This window comes from Malania oleifera, chromosome 10 (genome assembly GCF_029873635.1).
Source record: "Malania oleifera isolate guangnan ecotype guangnan chromosome 10, ASM2987363v1, whole genome shotgun sequence".
Lineage (NCBI taxonomy): Eukaryota > Viridiplantae > Streptophyta > Magnoliopsida > Santalales > Ximeniaceae > Malania > Malania oleifera.
Genome location: NC_080426.1, coordinates 35,243,847 through 35,270,015, shown reverse-complemented (window position 1 = coordinate 35,270,015; position 26,169 = coordinate 35,243,847). Strand labels below are relative to the sequence as shown.

Here is a 26,169-nt window from a genome sequence, read left to right as displayed (position 1 = left end):
TTTTATTACAATTCTCCATGCTAAGCAGTCCCTAAACCACAAAAGAAGAAAAGTGAAGGGTAAAAAAAATGTAAAAAGGGCTTACTTTTCTTTGGTTTAGACAGGTAAATGAAAATTTGACTGTACATGAATAAAATTGAAAAATAAAAAAATAAAAATAATACGAACCAATTCTAAAATAAAGTTCACTAAACTCCTCAAAACGACGTCATTTTACTTCTTCTGGGGAATTACCTCGATCAGCTAGCTGCTTTACTCTAGTATGCGTAGCCGCAGGCCCGCAGCCCTGCAGCCTCCGTTCGCCCGCGTCTGCAGTAAAACCCATTTTTGGGGTTTTGGGTCGCCGAAGGCCTCTCTCTCCCTCGTCCCCTCCAGGCTCCAAGCGCCAACTCTTTGATTCTTGTGTAGTTTTGGCTAAACACTTCCTCCATCCCGTGGATTTTAGGTCTCTCTAATTTAACCTTCTGTTTCAGTTGCTTCGAGAGTGGTTGAAACAACATCAAAAGCAGAAGAAGATGATTAATCGTCTCACTCGGAATCTGCTGAGAGAAACAGTAAATCAGGTAATCTACATCAGTTCTGCAAAGCCTATTTTTTCTCTCCTCATTTCGTTGAGGCCAGATTACTTCAGCTGGTTAGGAAGATCATCATTTTAATTCTAATTCTGGCCCCTCCCTGACATGGTGTTCTGCGGTGGGTTGGCAAGTCTTCTCCTTGTTCTTTGGCGGGGTCTGGGTAGGTCAAGTCTCTCCCGAATCCGCCCCAGTAGGCATTCCTTCAGAGAATTATCAATTTCGCGACATGGGTATATAGTTAATCAATCTTTTGCTTTATAGATGCTTGTCTCCATTTTCCCTGGAATTTTATTGACTTCTTTCAGAGGTTAAAACATGTTGCTTCTTCCTTTTTAATGATTCAAGGGATGGGTTTTAGTACAATGCACTTCTGTTTGATTTCATGGAGTCGGTGCATTTTGTTAATTCTTGTATGAGGTGCCAACTGTCAATATGAGTTAACTTCTCCAGAATGTTCCAGCAAAAAAATGGAGAGCTCTTTTTGCTTGCTATAAAATTCTGTAGAAAAAAATTATTTTGCAGAAATTTGTGATTTTCCAACCATTTTTAAGGGAAACTTTTAAACCGCATTTGGGAGCATGGATTTTGTACTTTGGATTTGGATTTGGGTGGATATGGACAAATTTTAATAGAATTTCATATTACATTTTGTCCAAATCCAATACAAATCCAAATTCAACTTCTCTCCAAACATAGAGTTAATCTTGAAGATTATTTATCACAATTTGTGTTAAATAGGAAGAAAACAACAACTTAGATTTTTTGTATTCCCCTCATATGAAAAATGTTAGGGAGATGCTCTGCATCATGGGCTTGTGACCATAACAGGCCACATGGTGAGCAGAGAGAGTAGGCATGGCCTGTGCCGTGCAGCTCTCCTCCAATCTCTGCACATTATGTTAACCCGTGATGGTGTGATGACTATGCTGAATAACATTGCTCAAGATGTAATGGATTACATCCCATGCATTCTAACCTGGCTAGGGCTAGCCTCACATTAGGATCACCATGTCCTAAATGTGCCTCCTTGTCATTCCTGCCCTTATTAATCCTATAATATTCTTGTGGTAGATGAAGGCATCTTGTTTTTTTTCGTCCCCTTTGAAAAATGTCCCAAACAAGAGGAAAATTCAGGGATTTTCCCAATCATAGCTACTCCATTTTTTAGAACCTAAATAGGGAGGGAGGTATGGGTCTAGGTAATTTGGTTTCTAATGATGTTTCTTGTAGAGCCCTACTCTCTTTGGCATAAGTTAATTCGAAGTAAATTTGGACTTTATAAAAGTGTGTGGGAGCTAATGAAAGAGTTAATATTACTTACTCAAGTCCTTGGAAATTGATGCCTCAAATCAGTTGATAAAGTGGGTAATGGGGAGAGGACCCGTTTTTAGGAGAATCATTGGATTGGGAATGAGCTTCTTGGGTTTCCTTGCATATTTTGGTTATATACTCTTAATGAATCTCTATTTTAGCCTTCTTCATTTTGCTAGAGGATGGGCATTTGGTGATTTTCATTTTGGGAGGAGTCTCAATAAGAGAGAAAGAGAGTTGACCTTGGATCAATAGTAAGATTGCTTCTTAGTGACTGGTTGATCACAAGTTCAAGTCCAAGGAAACAATCTCTCTACATAAAAGTAGGAGTATAACTATGTATAATGTGACAACCCTCTCCTTACCATTGCAAAGTGGGAAGCCTTGTGGCTTGGTGACACTAATGAGAGAGAAATTGATGACCTTGCTTCTTTGACTATTGCGTTTAATTTTTTTTTGAGTGCCTGGGGAATGAATAAATGTGTTTGGAGTTTAGATCCTTCCGGGGAATTCTTGTGTGAATATTTCTTTCTCATTTGATCCATGGTCCTAATGTTAATCCTTTTGCCCTTTATTCTTTAATCTAGAAATCTAAAGATCCTTCAAAGATCAAGGCCATTTCTTGTTTTGTGATCCTTGAGGAAATCAATACTAATGACTTGCTTCGAAGCAAAGACCCAACAAGGCCATGTTGCTTGGAATTTGTGTCATTTGCTTTATGAGTGGGGCAAATTGCTCACACTTGTTTATTGGCTGTCCCTTCATGTGGGTTCTTTGGAATAACTTGTTTGGGGTTTTTGGTAAAATTTGGGTGTGCCCCTCCTCTTTGGCGAGTATTTGGGCCTGTATTTTTAGGTGTTTTGGCAAGAGTAAAGAGGATAAAAGCTTTGTGTCATTGTACTGTGCTGGCTATCATTTGAGGTATATGATTGGAAAGAAATGCTAGAATCTTTAAAGGTGTCTGTAGCTACTTCCATTAGCATGCTTTGGAGCAGAGTGGTGTTCCTTATGTCTCTTTGGTGCTCAGAAAATTGCATCTTTCATCATGTTTCTTTGGAAAACTTGCAATGGTATTTATTGGTGTTATTTTATTAGACTTATCTTGTAATTATTTTGTTTAGTTGTTTTCCTTTTTGAAAGGGGAGGGATCCTATTCTCTCTATTTTTATTTTTTTTCTTTGTTGTACTCCTTCTTTCTTCCTTTAATATAATTATTTGTTTTTTTTAAAAAAATAGAAAGAAATAGGCATAAGGCTGAAGGGTTTATGGTTTTTAGTTGGGGAGGGGCAGGGGCAGGGGCTGTGTGAGGTTTTTGGTCTTGGTATCATGCTCTGTACCATGTTAAAGAATTGTAGTCAGTGGAGAACCTAAATCGACAATAGGTCTGAGTATTATTTATAATAAATCTCATGCACATTAGAATGACAGCCATTTCCTTGCTAACACACACTCAGTAACACATGGTAATACAACATGACTATATGTAACAGTTTTGTTTTCTTTTGTTTTGGATGTTTTGAATTGGACTTCAATTTAGACCACATATCTTTGAATTGCGGCTGAGACCAACATTCGGTGCCCTTTGAAATGAATTAAGGATAACCTTAATAAAAGAGAACAAATTAAATTCAGTCCTTTGCATTCATGTGTAAGTGTGTAACATATCCTTTAATCCATAGAGAGAGATAGAGAGAGGGAGGGAAAGAGAGAGACCACCATTGTAGAAGAATGATCCATCAGCATCCATGGTGGTGAACAAAGAGACAAAAAGAAGTGGAAGGAGAAGAAGAAGAAGAATGGCCCGCCAGTGTCCAAGTTGAATGTCAGCAACAGCATGCTCTGATATTCCTTCTCATTATGTGGCTTTCTCACTCTACTCTCCTTTCCTGAAAATCTCCTTCAGTTGTCTGTGTAGGTGTCCTTACATATGGTCAGAGAAAAAAAGTGAAAGGGAAGTGGAAACATCTGATATGCCAGGACACATCAGCTATGGACAATAATGGGTGTTAATCATATGCCAATTTTGCTTTTATATATATATATATATATATATATATATATATATAAAATATTGAATTATTTAAGCATCAAGTGCTCTGGAAAATGTTGAAGGTTTATTTTGAAGAAATGGCAACGTTTGCATTCAAATTTATAATTTACTCTTTCTAGATTAATCCCTTCACCTATTTCCTTACCAGCGCTACTATGGGAGTTTCTTACACATTAGATATCTCTTCTAAAAGTGGATCACACTCATATTGAGCTCTAAAATCACCCACCAATAATCTCTCTTCACTTCAAAAATCACTATTGAGATCAGGCCCCCTTCTGTCACACTGCGCCAGTTCTTATCTTGAACTCTTTTCCCAGATATGTTTCCATTTGTACAGGAGTTAGCAGCTGTTAGCTTCTAGACTCATGTCTCCTTCTCATATAGTTTTTCTGAGAGTAAATTTTCAATATGAAAACATTTACATTGCAAATATAATTTCTAGTTATTATTCACTTGCAAGCAGTATTGCAATCTGGTGGTGAGTGTATATTTTTTTGTGTGTAATCAATCCTATACGGAAGGATACTTTCTGATGGTTATGAAATTGCAGGTGGTATTGAAGTCTGGTTGTGTGAAACAATCTACTGCTGTTGCCAACCGTATGACCAAGGTCAACAAATAAGTTCTATTCAGTTAATGTATTTTCTGACTGAGCAACTGCAGACTAATTATTTATTTTTCTTTAATATTTCTGCAGGTTATAGTGGGAGCTGATGGTTAGTAAAAATTTCACATGCAGTTATTATTGTTTCATTTTATTTTCTTAATTCAAAAGGCACCCTTATTAATAGCATGCATACATTCAGTGGATCATTATGACTTCACACTTCCCATTTGAAATACAATTTTTTATACAAAAATTTAGGATTCTGTATTTACAAGAGAAAAATGTGAAGCTATACCAGAGATAATAATAAATCAGCGACAGTTAAAAAGGTTATATTTCATGAAATGTTGAGTAAATGGCAAATTGTTATGGGGAAAAACAATTCTTCTCATTGTAGGGTTATTAGGAAATTTCTCAAATAATTTTAGGCAAGCAAAGTATGTGGGTAAACATAAATATTTGTGTGTTGTTGAATTATATGTGGTAGACTTTAACCATGAATGCTCAATAAAAGGTCATGTGAAGTTTGAATTTCTTAAAAAATTGGAATATTTTATTACCCTCTGTGAGTATTGATTCTTTTGAAATTCTTTTCCATTATATGCGTATCAATAGTTATAGGGTTATGTATGTTTATATGCTTTCTTATTTCAGCATGCATTGTTTATCATTTTTTAGTGAGCTCTCTGGAAAAGCTTTATTTGGTGAACATTGTAGTTGTGAACTTTAATGACAAACTAAACTATGGTTACATGAGGTGGATTGGAATGAGTAGTTTATGATGCATTTTTATGTGTAACGTGGTTGTTCTAACCATTCGAGATGGACTGAGCTATTGATTCTGTGAAGTTGATATCTATGCCCTTGTCCTTGATAAAAAATATTGGAGGTTTAAACCTTAAATTTCACAATTCAATGTTGCATAGATTTCATTTATATGTTAGAAATGTACAGATGTATGGCTAGATAGGTAGAGTGCATCTGATGCAAGAAAAGTCTTCAAAGTTATAGGTTTCTTTATCGCCAGAATATCAAACAATTGGAACCAGAGAGTTTTGAATTTTTTTTTTGGATCAGTAAAATTAAATAGCTTTAAAGGGCACCAAGGGGGTGCTACACATTCGAAGGGGAAATCACCCACACTGCAGGGTGTGAAAAAAGTCTCGAATTGTATGGGTGTCAAACAAAAACTAGCCATTATGCCAGCTAGTTACAGTAGTAATACATTGATCTTTGATTACATGTAATAGGTCCATCCTTTGAGAAAAGTCTGTTTCTTTGCTTTCATGCACACCAAAGATGGCAAGGGGAATAAGTGTCAAGGCTGTCCTTCTTCACTTGCATGAATGGATGCCTTTCCAAGCCCATAACTCTCCCTTCACAGTTCTGGATGTAGCCCTCTGCTGCCTGGTCAGAATTATGGCCACATTCCAGAGAGTTCTGAATGTTTTAATCCCCTTCTTAGCATATTGGCTGTTAGGGTAGTGAAACATTTTAGCTGAAGGCTTCTTTAACTGTTTCTTGATGTTTGGGCTATTTGGGAAGGCTATCTCAACTTCATAGTCTCAAGATTTCTTCCAGATCAGTATATTCCAATTCTGGAGCGTAACTTATTGCTTAAAGGATTTCTTCATGCTTGGCTGTAAATGTATCTTCCTCAACTATAATTCTGTCTTCTTTATATTCATGATGATGTCCAAGTTTACACAAGGCTCTGTCCTCATCTATATATTATTGACCCTATTTGCAAATTGCAGGTATGATTTCATATTTATATTAGTTATTTATTAATGTAACTCAAGCAGTTCAGATTATGCAACACATGAGTCTTCAATAGCTGCCAATAGAGCAAGGACATGGATGTAGTTCATGTATTTAGTTCTTTCTGACAAAATCATGCGCATTATTGTCACATACTATGTTATTTATTTAAAGGATCTCATTGCCTAGAATCACATAGTTGAACAGCCTAACTCATCTTACAGCATAGTTGTACAGCCTGTATTCATCGCACAGCAAGGAGCAGTTATGCTTATTTTCTGTAATGTTGGATGCAATGTTGACAACAGAATAATAGTTGTTACTGGTTGCACTTTATTGTTGCCCTCGATTTTCTCAATCACCTTTGAGTTTGCTTATATGTCATGTCTCTGAAACATTTGTTTTCCTTCGGATTTCTTTTTAGTTTTGTCCCATAGATTGCAACTTGACATTTGTATGGTTGCTGACTAAAGAGATCGTACCATATCTTATGTATGTATGAAAAACCTTTGGAAGGTTATAGAGTTGATTGAACATTTGATTTTACTTTGTTTTGTTGTTTAAATTTTTATGTAATAGGCTAAATGAATAGTTCTAGAAGGATGAAATATTTGTAAGACAAATATAACTTCGAAATTAGTTTGTAGATGCAATTAAAAAGAGTGAAATCTGTTATCTTTCAATGGCAACGGAGAAGGCAACAAATAAATTCTAGGAAAAGGAAATAGCTAAACTGACAGTTGGTGGCAGGACTGCAGATATGTCAGTGAAGGAAATGAGGATGGAATGAATAAAATTTAGCACATTCAAGGTTTGTTTCTCTTTCCTAATTTGTTAAAAGTGATGAGATGGTGTTCTGCAGGATTTTCTCTTCTATTTAGAGGCTTCAGGAGTGGGGAATTTATCGTTGGCAGTCAATCAGCATACCAACTGACAAATAACTATAGAGCAAATACTGTTACTCCTTGCTTTGTGAGATCCTTCGCATCAACAACCTCTGAGCCTCCAAGAGAAAACCAATCCGAGGTTTGAGTTTTAATTGAAGCTTCTGAATATATTTATTTATTGATTATTTATTTACATTTGTTGGTTGGTAGCTAACTCTGGTTCAGCACACAAGATTATTGTGTTGATGCTATTTAGTGGGCACACTTGATCCAAAATTAAGTATTTAACTGATTAATTTACAATTAACAACTATAATCTACACTTATTTACTTCTCAAGGATCATTACCGGCCTATAAGCCTTGAAGTTAATCACTGTCACCATCATCACTATCTATTATTAACTGAAGTTTTCATCAAGCTAAAGTATAGTTACCTGTAAATGGAGATGTTTGTAATATCATATGCTAAAAATTCTTAAATGAATCACAAAAAGTAAATAAAAATAAAATAAAATAAATTAATGATCATTCCCTTGATATGTGCATTGAAGTTTCTGATTTATGATGTATGCAATATACCATGTGATTGATTCACAAAAGATGGTGTTAATGATGTGTCTATTCCCTGAACGTGCTTGATAAGGAGAGATATTGGTTGGGGTGTTAACATGTTGGTCATTTTTTGCTGCCATTAGTAAGAAAACTACAACTATTCTTAAAGATTAGTTATGATTCCTTCAGTAAACAAGAACAGTCTGATGTAGAACAGCAACTGAAATCAGAAATCAGACAGAGTTTGGGAGCATGGGAGAGAGTAGAAAGAAGAAGAGAAGAACAGCTGCAGCGGCTGCTGGGCCAGCTGCTGCTCTGCTATCAGATTGCAGGAGAGCAGATTTCCATTTTTTTTATCTGCGTTGATGTAGCATGGAGGAGGGAGAGAAGAGGGAGAAGAAAGAAGAAAGACACATGCCCATGGGTGTTGTTGGGGCATTTGACTTCTCAATTTCAAATTCAACTAACTATTTTACATGGCTTCAACACCCTAACATAAGAAAATAATAAATTACTAGAAAATTACAAAATACATATAAACCCCTGAAGACATATCTATGTACAAATAAGGCTAACTAACACAAGCGATCGAGTGTGGGCTTTGAGGATGCAAATTCATCATGTTTGGGATTTTTAAGATTTTGAGCAATCTTGTAATTTATTTATTTTTTTCATGATTTTCCCTTATTTTTTTGCAGCATTTCATAGTAGTATTTTGTTCAGTATGATATGGTAGTTTCTAAGTTTTTTCAAATTTTTTAAAAGAATTTGGAAAGAGATATCCTAGGTAGTATTTAGGTTTCCTAATTTTATTTGCTTGGTTCCCAAGCATATTAGGACTATAATATCTATCTATATATCAATCCTGAAGCAAGAGGTGAATCTGTGCTGACACATGGCACCAACTTTCTTTTTTTATTTATTTATTATTATTATAATTATAATTATTATTATTATGGTTTGCATCCTTTTTTTTATTTTTGCTTCTGTCCTCTTTCTCTCCCTGCCTTTTCTTACTTCTCTCTGTATGTCAGGCCGCAGGAGGCTGTAAGGGGCCACTGTGAGCCCCACTAAATTTTGTTTATTTATTTTTGAGCTCCTCTTTCTTCTCTCGTTCTCGTGAAAAAAAATTTAAAAAAACCCTCAATATGAATGGGTCTCTCTAGATTGAATATTTTTTTAACCTTTTTTTTGCTCTATTTATGTGATTGGTTTACCTCAACCACTCTTCTTCTCAACTCCTTTATTTTATAAAGTTAATCTAAATTATTAGCTCTCACGTTATTTATTCTTTGTTTATATTTACATACATTAAAACTGTAGAATTAATTCAAATCCAAATTATTGGAAAAAATATATATACCATGTTATGTTTATGTTTACATATATTAAAAATTATAAAATTAATTTAAATTATTTTTAAAATTATAAATTAATTCAAAGTCAAATTATTAAAAAAAATTGAGTTATGTATACCATCTTACATTTACATTTATATACATTAAGATTATGAAAGTGATTGAAATTTTTAAAAAATATACAAGACAATATATACAATACAATACAATACAATTTTTTTACCTACTTTTTCTCCAAAAATTTCCACTAACAAATATATAATACAATTATATATAAATATATATTTATATCTATAAATACATAAATGCATGTAAATTTAAGAAGTGTTGAACCTTCCATATCTTAAAAAATTTGTTCTCAATTTAAAATCTTATTTTATTAATTATTATCTATTATTTTTCTTTCTACTTAATCAGGGCTAATACAAAATGTATTAGTTTAAATGTTTCCAATAAGTAAAGTATTTGTTAACCAATGTCCAGGCATGCATTGATTTATTAAAACGATATGGTGATGCAATAAGTAAATAAATAGAATTTAGGAACATTTCTCATACGTGCATGCAGGTATTATAATTTTAATATACTAGTGCAGTCGTTGTTAGTATTATTATTAAGCATACTAATACAATATTTAAATTATTATAATTTATATGTTGTAGCTATTAAAATAACGCTTTTTTAAATATGGAGGGTTCAAATTATCTACCTAATTTATTAGAATGGATTATATTTTATTATCAAACTTATTGAATCTTAGAGATTGATATTGTTATTAAAATAGTATATATTAACCATATATGAAAAAAAATAGCTATATTTAATAAATACAAATTTCAAGACTATGAAATTACTATAGGCATCATTTCCAAAATGTTTTAACCCATGGTGACTTATTTAACCTAAAAATTTACTTTATTACAAAAAAAAAATTTCTACCTAATATAGGTAGTCTTTAATTACAGATGCATGCATTTGGTCATAATACTTATTATTGATATATTATTTTGTTCATAAATATTTCAATCAAATGTGCAAAATTAATTTTTACGCCAAATTTTACATTTGAAATCCTCATTCGATATTAGTATGGTGTATATCTGTATTTTTTTTTTTATCAGTAAAGAAAGTATATATTAACAGGGCATCAAGAGGATGCCAATCCAAAGCACAAGAAATCAACCACCCTGAAGGGTGTTTACAAAGATAAAAAATTACATTAAACTCATTTGTTAGAAGTCCGCTATGCCAACTTGTAACCACAGTAAACCACTGTTCTTTGCTGAACTGAAGTTTTGAGGTTGAATTTTTGAAAACTCTTCTGTTCCTCTCTTTCCAACACACCAGAAGACAGAAAGAGGAATGTAAGACAAATCCTTCCTCTTTTCCTTTGTTGTCCGAATCCTTCTCCAGGCCCAGAACTCCCCTCCAACAGATCTAGCGGTTACCCACAGTTGTCCAATAAGAGTCAAAGCCGCATTCCAAAGATTTCTAGTCCAGGGGCAATGGAGAAGGATATGATCTACTGATTTTGCATCTGCCATGCAAAGGGCGCACCTGTTGGCAATGGAGAACCCCCTTCTTGCAAGTTGTCCAGGGTCAAAATCTTACTATGAGCTACTTCCTAGGTAAAAAAGGCAACCTTATTAGGGGCAGCTGTCTTCCAAAATCTGTATTTTGTTTTCCTAAATTAATTTTAAATTTAAATTACCCCACAAATAAATTTACATCATCTACAGTAACATGTTCCTAACATCTTTCAAATTCTATGTACTACATACAATTTATGTAAATACCACCATTTCCATCTAAATTTATCAATATTTGACAATGATGTTGAACAAATGTTGCAAAATAATGTGCTAAATTTTGATTTTATTGTTGAAACTAATTATCAAATTTCATAAGCATGCCTACCGGGAAGTGCGGGCTGGTTTTTCCAGTTGTGAATTGAATTTGGAGTATTAGGGTCTATCCCTTTGTCAAGGACATGAGGTCTTGCATTAACTTGGCATCAAAGCCACTCCACTGCTGCATTGCTCTACCAGCTGTCATTCCACCAACCCTCCATCATTGTTAGTTTTTGTAGTGCCACTACACGACCAGCCACCACAAGCAATCAGTACACAACACCATAACCCTCATTCAACAATCCCATTGTCCTTCAATCCACCACCACTGACAGGATCCTTGAGTTCCTCCCCATGCTGTCATCGATGAGCCAGTGCCAACCTTGTTGCCATCTTTTGCTGTAGACCCCAACATTGTTGCAGTCAACCCAACCCTGTGCTGCGCCACCCCATTGTTCCACCACCATGAAGCCCCAGCACTGTAGTCACCATTCCCAAGCATAACTCTGCCACCACTATGCTGCCAATACCCTCAGCTCCAATGCTGCACTAGTGTAGGATCATCACTCACTTGCCATTGCTAGCCACTAATTTCATCCTAGTCTCATCATCATTCACCTTCAATTGATGTTGCCACCCTGTGAAGGTAGGGTTGAGATGCTAATGTTTCAGTACTCTCCTTTTGGTTCAAAGAAGTAGCCATGCATGCCTTCTTAAGGTTCAGCTCGAGCCATCCCTACAACCTGATCCAATTCAGAATTGCTCAAAACCACCAAATCCAATCCTGTTGAACTGATTTGATTCAGCCTAGTTCGATTGGATTTTTTCTGCTTTTTTCATATTTTTTCATTCTTGTTTGTCTCTATGTCCTTGATGAGGAGTCTAAGCGGATTAGGCAACAGTTTGATGAGGAAGTCATCAGCCTCAATAATATATTGATAGAGTTAATAACCTCTTAAAAGACATTGCTAGGAAAGGAGGGAATTAAGAATGCAAATGGTACCATTAGCTCAACCATAACTACTACCGCGCAATTTGTTTTGACAGTTACTGAGCTAATCAATCAATCTGATATTGTTAAAGTCAACGCTAGGGTTGATTGAAGAGTTTATTTGTGGAGAAGAGGCCAGGTCTATGGATATGTCTAGTGAGCCTGCGGTTGAAACTTGGACTGCGACTAGTTGTAATGTTTTATTTACATCACGATTTGAGGGCATGAGGGAGTAAGGAAGCCTGAAGAATCCATGAAGGAACTTGAGGAGGTGGAAACAATAAGGATTAAGACATCTTCTGGATGGTACATTTGTTCAGTTTAAGGCTAAAGACACAAGTGAGGTTGCAAATGTGGAATTTTCCATTCCTGATAGACTTGTTTTCAGTGAGTGCCCAGTTGCATTCGTATTTGTTTTTTAAGCTGGCTGATTATAGTATTCATCTCCTAATTTCTTGATTCTTCTGTTCTATTCTGCATAAGTTTTGAATTTAAGGTCAATTTTTTAGCAATTGAGGGAGAGTGATAAAATGTGAGCTTCAAGGATTAAAATTCATTGCATTTAGGATTTTAGAGATTTTTGGACAATCTTGTAGTTTATTATTATTTTTCAAGATTTTTCCTATTTTTCTGACATTTTATAGTTGGTTTTTATTAGGTAATGATCCAATAGAATCTAGGGTTTTATTATTAAGAAAGAGGTTACCTAGTAATGTCTTAAGTTTCCTAATTTTAGTTGCTTGATTCTCAAGCATGTTAGGCCTATAAGTAGGTGATTGAAAGAGGCTTTATTTAGATTTGATGATTATGGATTGAATTTGGAGCATTAGGATTTTTATCCCCTTGTGCAGGGACATGAGGTCATGCCTTAAAAGGCTGAACTAATAATTAAAATAAACACATTGGGGTTTAGGATTCAGCAATCTTTTGACCCTATTCTGTAAAATTGGCCTCCAAATTGGGTCAAAATGATCCATCCAATAGCCGGCTTATTAACTTTCTGCATCAATTCCCTTCTACTGAAAAGGAATTTAACTTTATTTATTTGGGGTTGGAACTGAGCCCATTACTCTGAAATGAATCATCTTGCTTCTTAAGAAAGGAACCAGAAGTGCACCTATTTGATTAGTGGAAGAGCTCAAGATGGCATCAATTTATACCTGTTCTTGTTGATGGAAAAAGCATATGAATTTTCGTAAGCATCATGCTTAGCCCTCCTCTCAAATAACCATGGCCCCAAAAGAATAGGTTGAAGCACTAAACAATATCTCACGTTACCATCTTCATCCAGGTCACTTTGGAGTTGTGCCCTAGCTCCAATTTGCTGGCATTATCATCTTCTTTTTATGTTACTTGCCATTATTTTATTAGGAAATTGTATGGGTCTATGCTGAAAACCCTAGCACTAGAAACATTTAATTGCCATCAGGACCTTAGAAGTCAATCCGTAGTGCCCCATAGTCGTCCACATGCTGTTAGTCTAAAATCCTTTACTCAGCTGCTCAACTGACTTTACATGCACAATTCTACTGGTAGACTTCTCAAACTAATGGGCCAATGTAGCTCTAGGAGGATAACATTGTATATCCTTCTCTATTCGATTAGCAACTTGTACTGCATCTCCAACTATAGTGGTGTGAAATACAGCAAGCTTGGATGCATTGACTGGTATCAATATTTTTCCTTACAAAGCAATCTTGACATCTTCTTATTTGCTTGGATGGCCAAATGATAGAATTTACTAGTGTAATCGGGTAGTATCTTGTCTTCTTGCTTCAAATCAAAATGGTGTGAATAAACATGTTATTGGTAGTTGGGAGGTTCGAACTGTTCCTGCATGGCTCACTTTGTCTTATCCCATGTTCAGATTTCATTGTATCTGCTTCTTCCAAACATCTGTTGTTTAATAGTCCAAATTTGAGCAATTCCCTTCAATTTGGAGTCAGCTGATTATAGTTTTCGGGCTTCATTCATGTAATAAAATTAAAAATTGTTCTCCGAAGAACATGCGCAATCATCAAATTCATTTGGAGGACCATCACCTCAAATTCTGAAACTTCCAATTTGATCCCCTATTTTCAAATGATCATTTTGGTCTTTATGTAACTAAAAAATGTGGGAACAACAGCTTTCCTGTGTAGTGGGAGAATCAATTGCCCTCTCACACAAGGCTACAACTTCAATTATTAGCCTATTCAAAGTATTAGTAATGGCTCTGAAGCCTTTTTCATGGTTTGTACGTTATTGAACAAAAATTCCACCTTTTGTAGACAACTCAATGTTCCTTCCCAAGTTGCTGAATTTTTTTAGGAGAGGGAAAGGAGAAAGAAATTTACAGCTCGTTTGGCTTGGCGGAATAGTTATTCCGTGGGAGTAAGATGAAATATAGTTTAAATTTTTAGAATTAAGGGAATTGTTATTCCTCGTATGTTCCTAGTTATTTAATTCTATTCTTCATGAAGAAATTTGAGGGTAGTTATTCCTTATCTATTACTTATTATGGACTCATAAAATGTTTAATATTGTTATTTACTTAATAGTAACAACATAATTTCTTGTATAACTAATTGTAACTAACCTACTAAAATTAGGAATAGGCATTCTGCAAACCAAACGTAACCTTGGAGTTAAAGGAATAATGAGCTTGGCTAAAGGTGGATTTTCTTTTTGGCAGAATTATAATTAGTATATAAAGTATATAAAGGCTGGATGTTTAGTTTACAATGAAGGGAAGAAACAGAATAAACAAGGAACCTGGGAGGGCTCCAACTTCAATTGCCAAAGTCACGGGTGCTTGCAGCGATTTCCAACAAACTTGAGCAACAATTTTTGGTGAAATGTTAGACCAAAGGTTAGGCAGTGTGATGGTGGTCTTAGTATCGTCAGAGTACCACAGTGGGGGAATAAATATTTGTGATAGTGGATGTTTGACTTTGATTAAGGTGTTAGAGCGTGATGCTGCTTGGGTTGTTTTTTGGGGATAGAACCTTATTTGGTTGCTTCTGATTGTGGTGGTGGTGGTGTGTGTAGCGGGTTACTAGAAGTGATGTGACAAAAATTGGCAGCAGCAGTGAACAGTTGCAGATAAATTTTTTTTTCTTGAAATCTGCAAATTGTAATATCTTTGACCTTCAGAGAGAGAGAGAGGGAGAGAGAGAGAGGGGAGGATCAGAGATGGAGGAGAGAAGTTGGTTTGATGTTTTCTTTTTAAGTTTCGTTGCTGTAGGGGTAAGGACTGGGAATTGAATGTGAATAGGGGACACAAAAATGAGTGACGTAGGGAAATGGGTAATTAGAAATGGAAGAACGGAAATCATGATTGGGTTTTGATACCAAATGATGTGGCAATGGGGGAGAGGACAGATAAAAAGGGGGGCTGGCACATGCAACTTTTCAATTTCAAATTCACCAATATTGTTTTACATGGGTTTTCAAACTCTCACGTCTCTGACTTATTGCAAAGAAAAATACAAAAAAATTACAAATGAGCCCCTACAGACACATTTATTTACAAACCAATACAACATGCGCATAAGCTTAGCTAACAATTAAACTAAACACATTTTGGTTTACATCCTTTGACCCTATTCTTTTAAATCAGCCCTAATTGGGTTAAAATTTTCCATCCAATGGATGGTTCCCTGATGCTTTTAAGAGTGTAAGCAGAAAAAAATGCTGCCTCATCTTAGCTACTGTAAGTCCCTGACAGTCAATCCAACAGTGAGCTAGATTTTTCTGATGAAGCAACTGTTGCTTTTATTTATTTATTTATTTTTTGAACAAATGCTACCGTTACTTCGAAACTTGCAATAAAAGGGTCTGTGCTTCCAATATCTGCTATTTTAACTGACGTTAAAAGATGAATAACTAAATATGAAACAACTCATCCACTGTTGCTGCTTGGAAAACATTCAGTCTAAAAGAAGTCTAGGTTTCTGATCCTATGTAATGACTACAATGTTTCTGGACCTAGAATAACTACATTTTAAATAATATTTTAATTTAAAGTTTTGTATGTCAATCATGTGCCTTAAGTTTCTTCTTTGTTTGACAGCCTAGGAAAGACATATCAACTGTTGAGGATCCCTTTGATGCTCCCACTTACAATATACCAGAGAAGCCTGTGACCTTTGCAGAGGGGGCTTCATACAGTGTTATCATTCTTGCTGGGCTTGGCATAGCTGCGGCCGCAGGATATGCTGTTTTCAAAGAGCTTATCTTTGAACCAAAAGAGTAAGAATTTCAGTTCTCTGGCTAAAATTGTTAATTATATTTTACAGAGAGCATTGGGATCAAAGGTCTTCCATTGTTTTTCCAAATTCACAAGTTTTGAAATCTATGGTCTTATACAGGTACAAGATTTTTGGGAAGGCTCTGGATAGGGTTCAAAATGACAGTCAGGTTTGTCCAAACAATTCTATCTTGGAGCTATTATTTCTTTTCAGATAACTTCGTCACTAATCATTCTGCTAAGTGTGTATATGATGCATGGAGTCGGTTAAGTGTTTCTTTTTCTTTAATTCTTTAACGTTCTTCCTTCTAAGGCCTCTTTAAGAAAGTTACATTAATGTCTTCCCCCCACACCCCACCTCCCCAGCCCACAAAAAAATGTATTACAGGATGCACTAGTTTTAGGATACACTGCTGCAGGAACCATTTAATTGAAAAAAAATGGCATAAAAGCTGCTTTATGCAAATCGGCATGTGCCTCTAAGTGTGAACCTTAAGACACAATCCCCTGTCTGAATCAAGTCAGAAGCTCAAATCATATAAATGTATATATCTGTTTCTTATAATTCATGTGATTGTTCAACCATCATATAAAAAGTGGGAAAGGAAACAAAAATATAAAAAGGGTGGAAAATTCTCCAACTTCCTTCAATCCCTATAAGTAGTTGCCATGGACTCAAGGTAAGCAGTTAATTTGAAATGAATGCTTGATGCAAAACTCCAAATTTTGCAAATTATAGGGAATCAGTGAATTTAATGCTTGTGAAAAGAAAAAGAAAAAACCAAATTTTCATTTCTTGTTTTATGGGTAGATCTTATTTCTGGTTAATATATATGGTACGTGATTGAACACAACTGCCATTAACAGGGAACACATACATATTTTTGAGAATGAGCTCTGGTTGAAGTGTTGAACTCCAGGCAGTTCTTTGAGGTTGCTTAGCAGCTAGCCTAAGGGTTTAAGCCTCCCATTCTATGCCTTCAAAGCACCATTGTTGCTTTCAATCTCCAAGTAATTGGAGTCCATGCAATTTCATTGATCACTTTAATCTTTGTGTTGTTGATGGCTGTCCGTATAGTACCTTCCCTGCCAGATATGTTCATAAATGCCATGGGCGGAGCCGCATAGCCTTCAGTGTGGGCAAATGCCCCCACTGAATCTCAAAAGAATCTTTGAAGTTTCACGTAGGGTGGGAAATTTGTCCACAATAAAATATCAATAGTCCACCCCAAACCCCATGCTCTTGCCATTTTACCAGTCACTCAGGCTGCCCTACTGTGCGGTCCAAATAGGCAGATGGCAATCATCCTGCAAGTTTCTGTGCCTCACCACACTCACCTACTTTGCCTGATTGCAAGCCTAGCCTGTTTTCACTTTTGTTTGTATATGGGCTAGAACACAATACTTCTAAACAGGATAGAACTTTCACAAAAAAAAAATTGAAACTAGAAAAGTAAAATGCATAGGGTCCAAAATATAGTATTTGGGGCCAACACAAGTTGAGCTTATGGACAGCCAAACATGGGTGGATGGTGGCAGGAATGATACTGAGGAATGGGAAATTTTGAATAATTTTATAAAAAAAAACACTCTTCTCTCTGTTCTCATATCATTTTAAAATAATACTTCTCTTACAATATAGTACAATGCTAATGACTAAATTAAGAACTTCTAAAACATTACAGCATTTTGGTATTGCATTAATGCGATAGCTTTTTGTGTCATGATATTATTTTAATGTATATATTAAATAAAAATAATAAAATATTAAAATAATAAAAAACTAAAATATTATGTAGATAAATCCTGTTACAGTGTTTTTTTTTAGCAAAGAAACATGGTGCATCAAAATGCAAGCTTCTCATAGATTGATAATAATAATAATAATAATAATAATAATAAAGACATTAGTGATCTTGTGGTTAATTGCTACCTTCAGTCATGTCCATAGGTGTTGGGATTAGAGATAACAAAAGGAGTAGGATTAAGGAACTTGAGGGGAGTAAGGGCAATTTTGAATTGGGGAGGAGCATCAAATCCTTGCGGACATGAGAATCGGTTTGAATCAGTGTTAGATTTTGTGTGATTTAAAGACCTATGAAGTAAGTTTTGGTTTCACTATATGGGGATTCTCTTTACAAGCTTGGTTTCAAGATATAAGAGTCAACGTATTTGCAGGTTTCCCTTAATTGATCCACTAGAATCAATTCTACTGCAAATTTGATGGGCCCATTATATAATTAATTAAACCATAATGGTCCAAGCCCTTTTCTAAGCTCCCAGTATATATATTGATTTACAAAAAGTATTTTTATGTTATTTCATTACTTGTGTATTTAACTTGATGTTATAATAGTGTGTGACAACAAATGAATGTAAAATCTTTAAATTATTATTGAAATTTTAAAGTACAAATCGTTGCCCCCAGTAAGAGAAGGCCCTGGCTCCTAAATGCTTGTAATTTGGCAGTTCACATGGTTTACATTTGCTCTGCTTCAGGTTAGGGTGAGAATTGGTTCTCCTGTTACTGGATATGGCCAGGAAAGTCGAAATCGTGCTGCCCGACAACGGATTCCCAATAGGATATGGACAGATGAAGATGGCATTGAGCATGTTGAGGTAGCCATCTATTAGGATTCTTACAATTTTTGCTGCATTTTTTGAGAAGGCTCTAATCATAAAATGTACCTGGTCTTTCACCATGGGCAACACAATTTTTATTGCAAATAATCAAAATTTTCTGTGTTCTTTAAGAAGGTTCTACTGCTAAGGTAACTATTCCCTGACACTATACAGTTTCACTCCTTTTTTAATTGATGTGTAAAATCTTATGATGCAGAAGATAGTTCCCAAATTATTATTGCAATTGCTGAATAGTGCCCCTCTTCCTTCCCAACAGTAAATAAATGAATGACTGAAATGTTCCAACACAAAAGGGGGCCTGTTTAGCCATGGAAAACAGTTTTCATTTTCTATTTTCAGTGTTTTTAAAAGAATTACAAAAATACCTTTCATAGTTTTTAACGTTTATATGGAGAAGTTTATAATGCAAATATTAGAAAACTATAAAAGATAACAAAGCTGCATTTTTATAATTCTTTGGAAATTTGAAACTGAAAAATGAAATCTGTTTTCCACATCTCTAAACAGGCCCAGCCTGAATTATTTACAGCATCTGATTATTGCAGAATCTTGATGTTGATTTGTTTGCTAGAAGTTGCAAACTTTCTGAGTTAAAAATAAAGACATGCAGATGTTTTGATATTTGCACGAAGATTCCATTTCATTTTGATGCCTGACCAACTGAATATAGGTTAATTTTTATATCCGTGGACCGCACGGAGCTGGCAAAGTTTATGCTGAGATGTTTAAAGACAAGGTGGAGAGACAGTGGAAATTTACATATTTGATTGTTGAGATCAAATCTCCTTCCCCAACACAACTGATGCTAGAATCTTACGTTCCTGCCTGAATTACATAAAGGGTAAGGTCATCAGAGTTCAGGTGCATGCCTTCTTTGCCAAAATATTTGAGTCCCAAGTTTTGACTGTCAAGCAATTGGAATTATGTTATTGGTGAGTCTGTTAGAATTACAGCAATGTTGATTATTCTGCCAATGTACAGAAAAAGACTGAATTGAATTTGCAAATTCATAACTTGTCTAGATCTGACAGACCCCAGACTGGTTCACCCCTGGAAGATAAAAGTTGGCCCTCACTGCTTAGCAGTTACTTGAGCAAATACAGTTTTGATTTTAGCAGCCAGATTTTTTTTTTATAATAGTTTTTGGAAATTGATGTTGAATGATGATAATAATTAATATGATTATTTCTTGTTTACAAATTCTCATAGTTTGGTTTGGTTTGTGGATTGGGGTATAGTCTGATTTTGGTGCCTAAGATCTTAGCTCTCACTTGTTCACAAGTTCATTCTCATATTTTGGTTACATGATTTATAACAAATGCCCTATGAAACATCCCCAAAAAAAAATGTACGCAATGTATTTGACTAAGGAAATTAAAGAGGAAAAGTGAATTGATTGCATGAACTTGTTATTAGTGCAATGTTTGGTACGTGAGAATAGAAAATAATTTATTATTATATTTCTGCATATTGATTTTGCATTTTATTCCACCCTTACCTAGCATACCAAACATTCTGCAAGATCTTGATTTATCTGAACAGGTTAGTAATCATATTTTTTCAAATCAACATGATTGTTTGGTTAAGCTATAAATTTAGAATTAGTATTTTGATAGTTGTCATTAGCAGTCGCATTATTTGAATTTTCTTGTCCCTCGTCTAACGAAAATTTGAAAATTTAATATTAACTGTTCTATATTTTGTCCTCAGGTTTGAATTTAACTTGTAGTTTTAAGGCTTTCAAAACTTTTCTTGAGGAACGAACTTGCAAATACAATTACTACTTTTAGAAGCATGAATTTTGAGTCTTAAATTTGAATTTGAATGTATTTTGATAAATTTTAATACAAATTTATATTATATCTTATTCAAATTCAATACAAATTTAAATCCAAATCCTCTGCAGTCTGCATAGGGCAATTCTCAGACCGCTTATGTGAATTATCATGCCTCAACCAAAACTAACAGAATTTTAATACTATCTTGGCATTATGCTACCTTCTATTTCTATCAACATTTAAGAAAATCAATCCCAAAACCTTGTTAGAAGTTGCTTGACTTTATATTCAAATGGGTGAAATTTTTTCACATACCAACCAAATAGTATTAAGTTTAGTCACTCCTAGTTGTACAAATGTTAGTAGTGGTTATTCTTGTAATGTTCCTAAAAAGTAAAATAATTCTAGTGCAAAGCACTAACTTCTTGTTGTCTATTAAACATTTTAATTGGTAGATAACAATACCAAGAAAATAATATTGTCTCTTCTTTTCTGAATTCATTGTCCACAACGTTCTCCACCATCTCTTAACCTTATGTTTAAGAGCTTAAATTTCAAATATTCAACTTGAACTTGTACAGATTTTTATATTAAATTTTATTCAAACTCACATAAATCCTTATTCAATCCTTAAATTTATGCTCTCCAACACATCTGGGAGACCTTTAATGCATAGATAGGCCACCTTATGTATATATTTGTGTCCTAAACCGATGCTAAGTTTGATAAGGAGAGACGAGGGACCAAAAGGTCATCAATTTTTTTTTTTTAAATGTCTATATTTCATCATAACAACGTAAAAAATGGCTAAACGTTTACAACTCTGATCTCCAAAAATAAATTAGGTGACTCGAAAACAATCTATCCCCATCTTTGCTCCCATTTCCTCAACTTAGAGGACTGATTGAGGTCCACGGCCCCCACAAATGCAACATTACAAATTGAAAATAGAACCATTAATTTGCATTTTTCAAATGAAATTATATTGTGAAGTAATATTTTTAACCTAAAAGATTAAAAAATGATACTACTTTAATATTGAAACCAACAAGCCCTAAGATCACCAAATTGTTTAATATCATTGCCTCAACTAGCTAATATATCTAGCAAAAAATTAATAAAATACCTAGGCAAGTTCTTTAAAAAAATTTGTGAGAAGAATAGGGCAATTAGCGTCATCACCATTATTGTCCCATGTGTGCGTGTGTTTTGGAGAAAAAAATTGGCAATTTTTCTAGCATCCCTGCCCCGATTTAATTGGAAAACTCGAGCTCTAAAACTTTCCCAATTTGGGAACCAAGGAAACAAAACCCTCAATGAACCAACCCATCAACCCAAAAAACTTGGATAATGAGCTTCAACAGTTTTTCCTCGTGTCAAAAAATTTCACAAAGCTTCCCATTGGGAATTCTTAGAAACAGTCTATAAAAATAGTAGCATTTGCTTGCCATTTCAATTGCAACATGTGAACAAAGAAGCATGATGTAAAGCCATGAGCTCCCAGAAATGAAATTCTGCGCTCTAAATGTTCAAACTCAACCTCCAAAACTCCAAAGCCTAAAAAATATATGACCACATTCAAACAATATGCAGACAAAACAGAGTTATATATAACTGGAAACAGCACCCCACATGATTTTGGACACAGATCCACTGGAAGCTTTCAGGATGTGCTATCTATAATCTTGAGCAGATTGGAACATCCTCTGTGGCAGAACCCATCAGTGAAGATGGTAAATGGATCCTCCCAAATATATACTGACAAGAACACTACTGAATCAGAAGAATGATCTCTCAAATACGAGTTTTGCTTATTCATCACCCGCCCTTCGAGGAATCCCAAGTCTAGTCCTTATGTTAGCACCCACTACCATAACGTCTTCCACCTACAGGAGGAAAACCAAAAACATGAAGCTGGTGAGTCCATTACCAAACAGTAAATGCAGTTCCAATGGGGCAATCATGCTGCCTCACAATATAACATTATGTAAGGTACTGAAAAGATTAAACAACGGGTTGATCCTTGTAACATGCAAATGCACAAAAACATATACATGCATGTGTAGCCTTCATTTTGAGTCTTGTTTTTGTTGAAATTTGATCTTTCATAGGTTTCATGTCTGCAATTGGGAATATTTTAAGTCAAAACATCTTTACAAAGGCAACCTAGTGTCTTACTATCATATGCGTTACTTTTTATTGTCAACTTTCACATTTTTAATTGCAAGATTAAGCCCTTCAAATGGTGCTGCTATACCTGATGCTTACTCCAAAACAATCTAAGAATTCTTGCTCATGTGTAGGCTGCATAAAAATAATAAGAATAATTCTCAACCAAAATCTGGGTCCATACAGAGAAAGAGAAAAATCAACCCAAACCCTCATTATAATGCTGAGAATTTCCAAACATTTGTATCAAGACACAGCAACAACACTCCAGCTTCAAAATTGAAGTTTATATTTAGTTTTTAGCTGTATAAAAAATTTAAATATGGAAGCATCTACACCTCCCAGAAACAAGCACCTTCAAGTACTAAATAGAATGTGCAAGTCTTACTCAACAAAGAAATACACACACACACACACACACACATATACACTAGGGGGTTGGGCTACATAAATAATTTTCATCATTCAGGCATGGGGTCAACTTTTTTCTAAAAAATAAATTGAAACAAGCAAAACATGTGGGTTTTAAAGCACTATAATTAGACACATTGCTGTATGGAATAAAACATTACATTACCAAAATACATACACACAAATGTGTAACACCCAATGCACAAAGCACCCATGCCATCGGGTTCTGAAAAGGGCATGATGTACACATTGAATCTTATGTAAATAAATTTTCTTAAATCAAGGGAAGATAATATTGTCTGAAAATGCAAGAGATACTAAACAAAATTTTTTTTTTTTTAAGCCTTCAACCTCAACCCAAAGGTAAAACTACTTTTCTATTTAAATCTATGACTAAAAAATATACATAAAACTTCACCTTTGTAGTTTTGTAACCACACTTTACATTCAAATTACAAATGCTTCCACACATATCCCACTTCTCTTTTTAAACTTCGCTATGCGTTCTGTAACAAAGCATTTTTATTGAGCAGATAATGAGTCAATGTTTCAATAATCTAACTAGAAAGTTTAACAGGGTAATATAGCATTACTCACGACTAGATATCTCACTAGCAACATCAAATTTATCATTATATATTAGAATCCATTAGTCCATAAACTCATAAACTCTAATTCAAACTGCAATATAGAAATCAAAAGGGAATTGCATATAAAACTTCTAATAAGAACAAATTTTGATATTCAAGAAAGGATACTATTAGATGCTTCCACATCACCTCATTCCAAGTTATTTTAGGTCTACCTCTACCCCCTCTAATACCATTAACAATAATAAATTCACTCCTTCTAAATGGAGCACTACGTGGCCTACATTTCAAATGGCCAATCCATCTAAGTAGCCCTTGTCTTATCTTATCTTTTACTGATGCTATGCTTACACTATTGAAAATATGTTTGTTCCTTAATTTATCTTTTAAAGTTATAGCACTCGTACACCTTAGAATTTGCATTTCTTAAACTTTTACTTTTTGGATATATTAGTTCTTAGTTGCCCAACATTCTAATCCATATAACATAACTGGTCTTATAACCATCTAATAAGACCCCTTTTTAATTTTAGGAGTACTCTTTGATCACATAACACGCCTAAAACACTCTTCCATTTTACCCTAACCTGTTTTAACTCTATGTATTACATGCTCTTTTATCTCTCCTTCCACTTGTATGTGTCAAAATCTTCTACTGCTATTTCTTTCTTAATTATCAATTTTAATCTTTTATCAAATATTCCCCCTTACATGTATGAAGTTACATTTATTATATTCTGTCTTATTTCTACTCATTCTAAAGCATCTAGGCTCTGGAAGGTTTTTTTCATAGTTCTAACTTATATGCTACTCAACTCCTACTTTCATCAATTAGAACAATATCATCTACAAAAAAACATACACAATGGGATCTCATTTTGAATATTCCTACTGAATTCATCAATCAATAAATTGAAAAGATTCATGCTCAACATAGAACGTTGATGTACTCCTATTGTGATTGAAAATTCTTTAAAGTCTCCTTCAATCGTAATATTGGTCATTACTCTGTCACACATATCCTTAACAATGTCAATATATCTATTGCATACACCCTTCTTTGCCAAAGCCACCAAAGAACTTCTAGAATGCCCTTGATTTTGTGAATTGACAAAAAACGATTCATGTAACTAACCTCACGGAGTGGAACTTAATGCTAGTTGTTTGTTTTTTTTATTCATATTCAAGTATAAAAATATTGAATAAGAACAAACATTCGTATTCAAGTATTCCTTTTTCCCTTTTTCACAGGTAGCTAAATAATTATTTAAAAAAAAAAAAAAAAAACTGGTCGCAAAATGGTAAAATTAGCACCCTACCTAGGGAGAAAATTTTAGGAACAAAATGACCCTCACAATTCACCAAGAGCCAGAATCACCCCATCTGTCTACAGCACAGAATAAAGTGAATATCAGATCCTAGTAAGGGCCTCTAGTAGTCTTTGCAAGGTGATCGTGATTCTTGATCTCGCACCCCATGTGCAGTTTAGCAGTAATCCCCCTTCAACACACTCAGAAAGGACTAACATGAGCAACTTAGAAACCCTAACCCAAGCTTAAATTTCAGACTTCAAAGTTTGAATTTAGATCAATGCGAACAAAATGTACTAAACAATTTTACCGATATCTATCTAAATTCATCCAAGATTTGATGCTCCCATGCACAACCTAACACTTCGTATGGTAGGAGGGGAGGCAAGGAGGTGGAAGAAAAAAAAATCTTCATAGAGAGAGAAGGTACTCTGTGAATGCCGGAGAAACTGAGGATGCTGACGGAGGCAGAGGCGGCGGCGCCAACGAAGAGAGAGGCGACGGCGAACGCCTTGAAAGGCATCAGCCGAGAATCGCCGGCGTAACCTTTTCTGTAAGAGTTGATTCCCCACGCCAACTGGGCCGTGCTCGCCAGTGCCCACCACCAGTGGCTTCCACCGCCGGCTCGGTTCTCCATATGATGATTTCTCCTTGGTTTTCGGATTTGCCACCCACGCCCCTTCTTCGTTGGTTTCTTTTGATATGGGCCTACTTCTTGTTGGGCTTCATGAGTCAATATTTTCCATAGTGAACACTGGGCCCAACCAAATAAAATTAAATTATTAAACTACTTGTAAAATTTTATTTATATATATATATATATATATATATATATATTCTTAAGTCACAATACACTCTCTCTCTCTCTCTCTCTCACCCGTGCGCACACAAACATTTTAAATTTTTATTTTTTGTTTAAGATAGTTAGACTTCGGTGAGCTTGTAGTCTCAGCAAAAATACAGAAACACAAAATTCTTTCGACAATTGAGAAGCATGATTTTCTCTCTCTTTCTTTTCTCTGGTAGTTATATTCAATTTCTATCTGTTCTCAACTGAATGTAACTTTTAATTTTGACCATTTACCTGCTAC

The 26,169-nt window shown here is 34.8% G+C and overlaps 2 protein-coding genes across 6 annotated transcripts; one reads left to right on the top strand and one right to left on the bottom strand.

The window, feature by feature from the left end:
- The first annotated feature begins 262 nt into the window (after window positions 1-262).
- On the top strand, window positions 263-25,867 carry LOC131165248 (probable mitochondrial import inner membrane translocase subunit TIM21). Of its 5 annotated transcripts, none has more exons than XR_009139523.1 (9): window positions 263-563; window positions 4,490-4,549; window positions 4,637-4,655; window positions 7,170-7,333; window positions 16,001-16,179; window positions 16,299-16,347; window positions 18,677-18,796; window positions 19,491-19,752; window positions 19,843-20,020. XR_009139523.1 is itself a non-coding variant. In XM_058122867.1 (9 exons), the coding sequence occupies exons 1-8, from the start codon at window positions 516-518 to the stop codon at window positions 19,647-19,649; spliced, it is 798 nt and encodes a 265-aa protein (XP_057978850.1). In that variant the 5' UTR covers window positions 263-515; the 3' UTR covers window positions 19,650-19,661; window positions 25,455-25,867. The 5 variants fall into 5 exon arrangements, 4 of the variants coding, with proteins under 4 accessions (XP_057978850.1, XP_057978849.1, XP_057978848.1 ...); XM_058122867.1 differs by lacking the exon at window positions 19,843-20,020 and adding an exon at window positions 25,455-25,867 and having other exon boundaries at window positions 19,491-19,661; XM_058122866.1 differs by having other exon boundaries at window positions 19,491-19,661.
- Window positions 22,022-25,858, bottom strand: LOC131165252 (uncharacterized). Its single transcript, XM_058122874.1, has 2 exons — window positions 25,509-25,858; window positions 22,022-22,484 (listed from the first exon to the last, which is right to left on the bottom strand). Exons 1-2 carry the CDS (start codon window positions 25,713-25,715, stop codon window positions 22,410-22,412), a joined length of 282 nt encoding a protein of 93 aa, XP_057978857.1. The 5' UTR covers window positions 25,716-25,858; the 3' UTR covers window positions 22,022-22,409.
- Window positions 25,868-26,169: the final 302 nt, after the last annotated feature.

Excerpts from the sequence above, each read along its gene's own strand:
- LOC131165252 (XM_058122874.1), bottom strand. The coding sequence starts at position 25,715 with ATGGAGAACCGAGCCGGCGGTGGAAGCCACTGGTGGTGGGCACTGGCG. Across the intron at positions 22,485-25,508 it reads GTTTCTCCGGCATTCACAGA|GTGGAAGACGTTATGGTAGT; the intron begins GTACCTTCTCTC and ends TTCCTCCTGTAG.
- LOC131165248 (XM_058122867.1), top strand. The coding sequence starts at position 516 with ATGATTAATCGTCTCACTCGGAATCTGCTGAGAGAAACAGTAAATCAG. Across the intron at positions 7,334-16,000 it reads CAAGAGAAAACCAATCCGAG|CCTAGGAAAGACATATCAAC; the intron begins GTTTGAGTTTTA and ends TTTGTTTGACAG. Across the intron at positions 16,180-16,298 it reads CTTATCTTTGAACCAAAAGA|GTACAAGATTTTTGGGAAGG; the intron begins GTAAGAATTTCA and ends GGTCTTATACAG.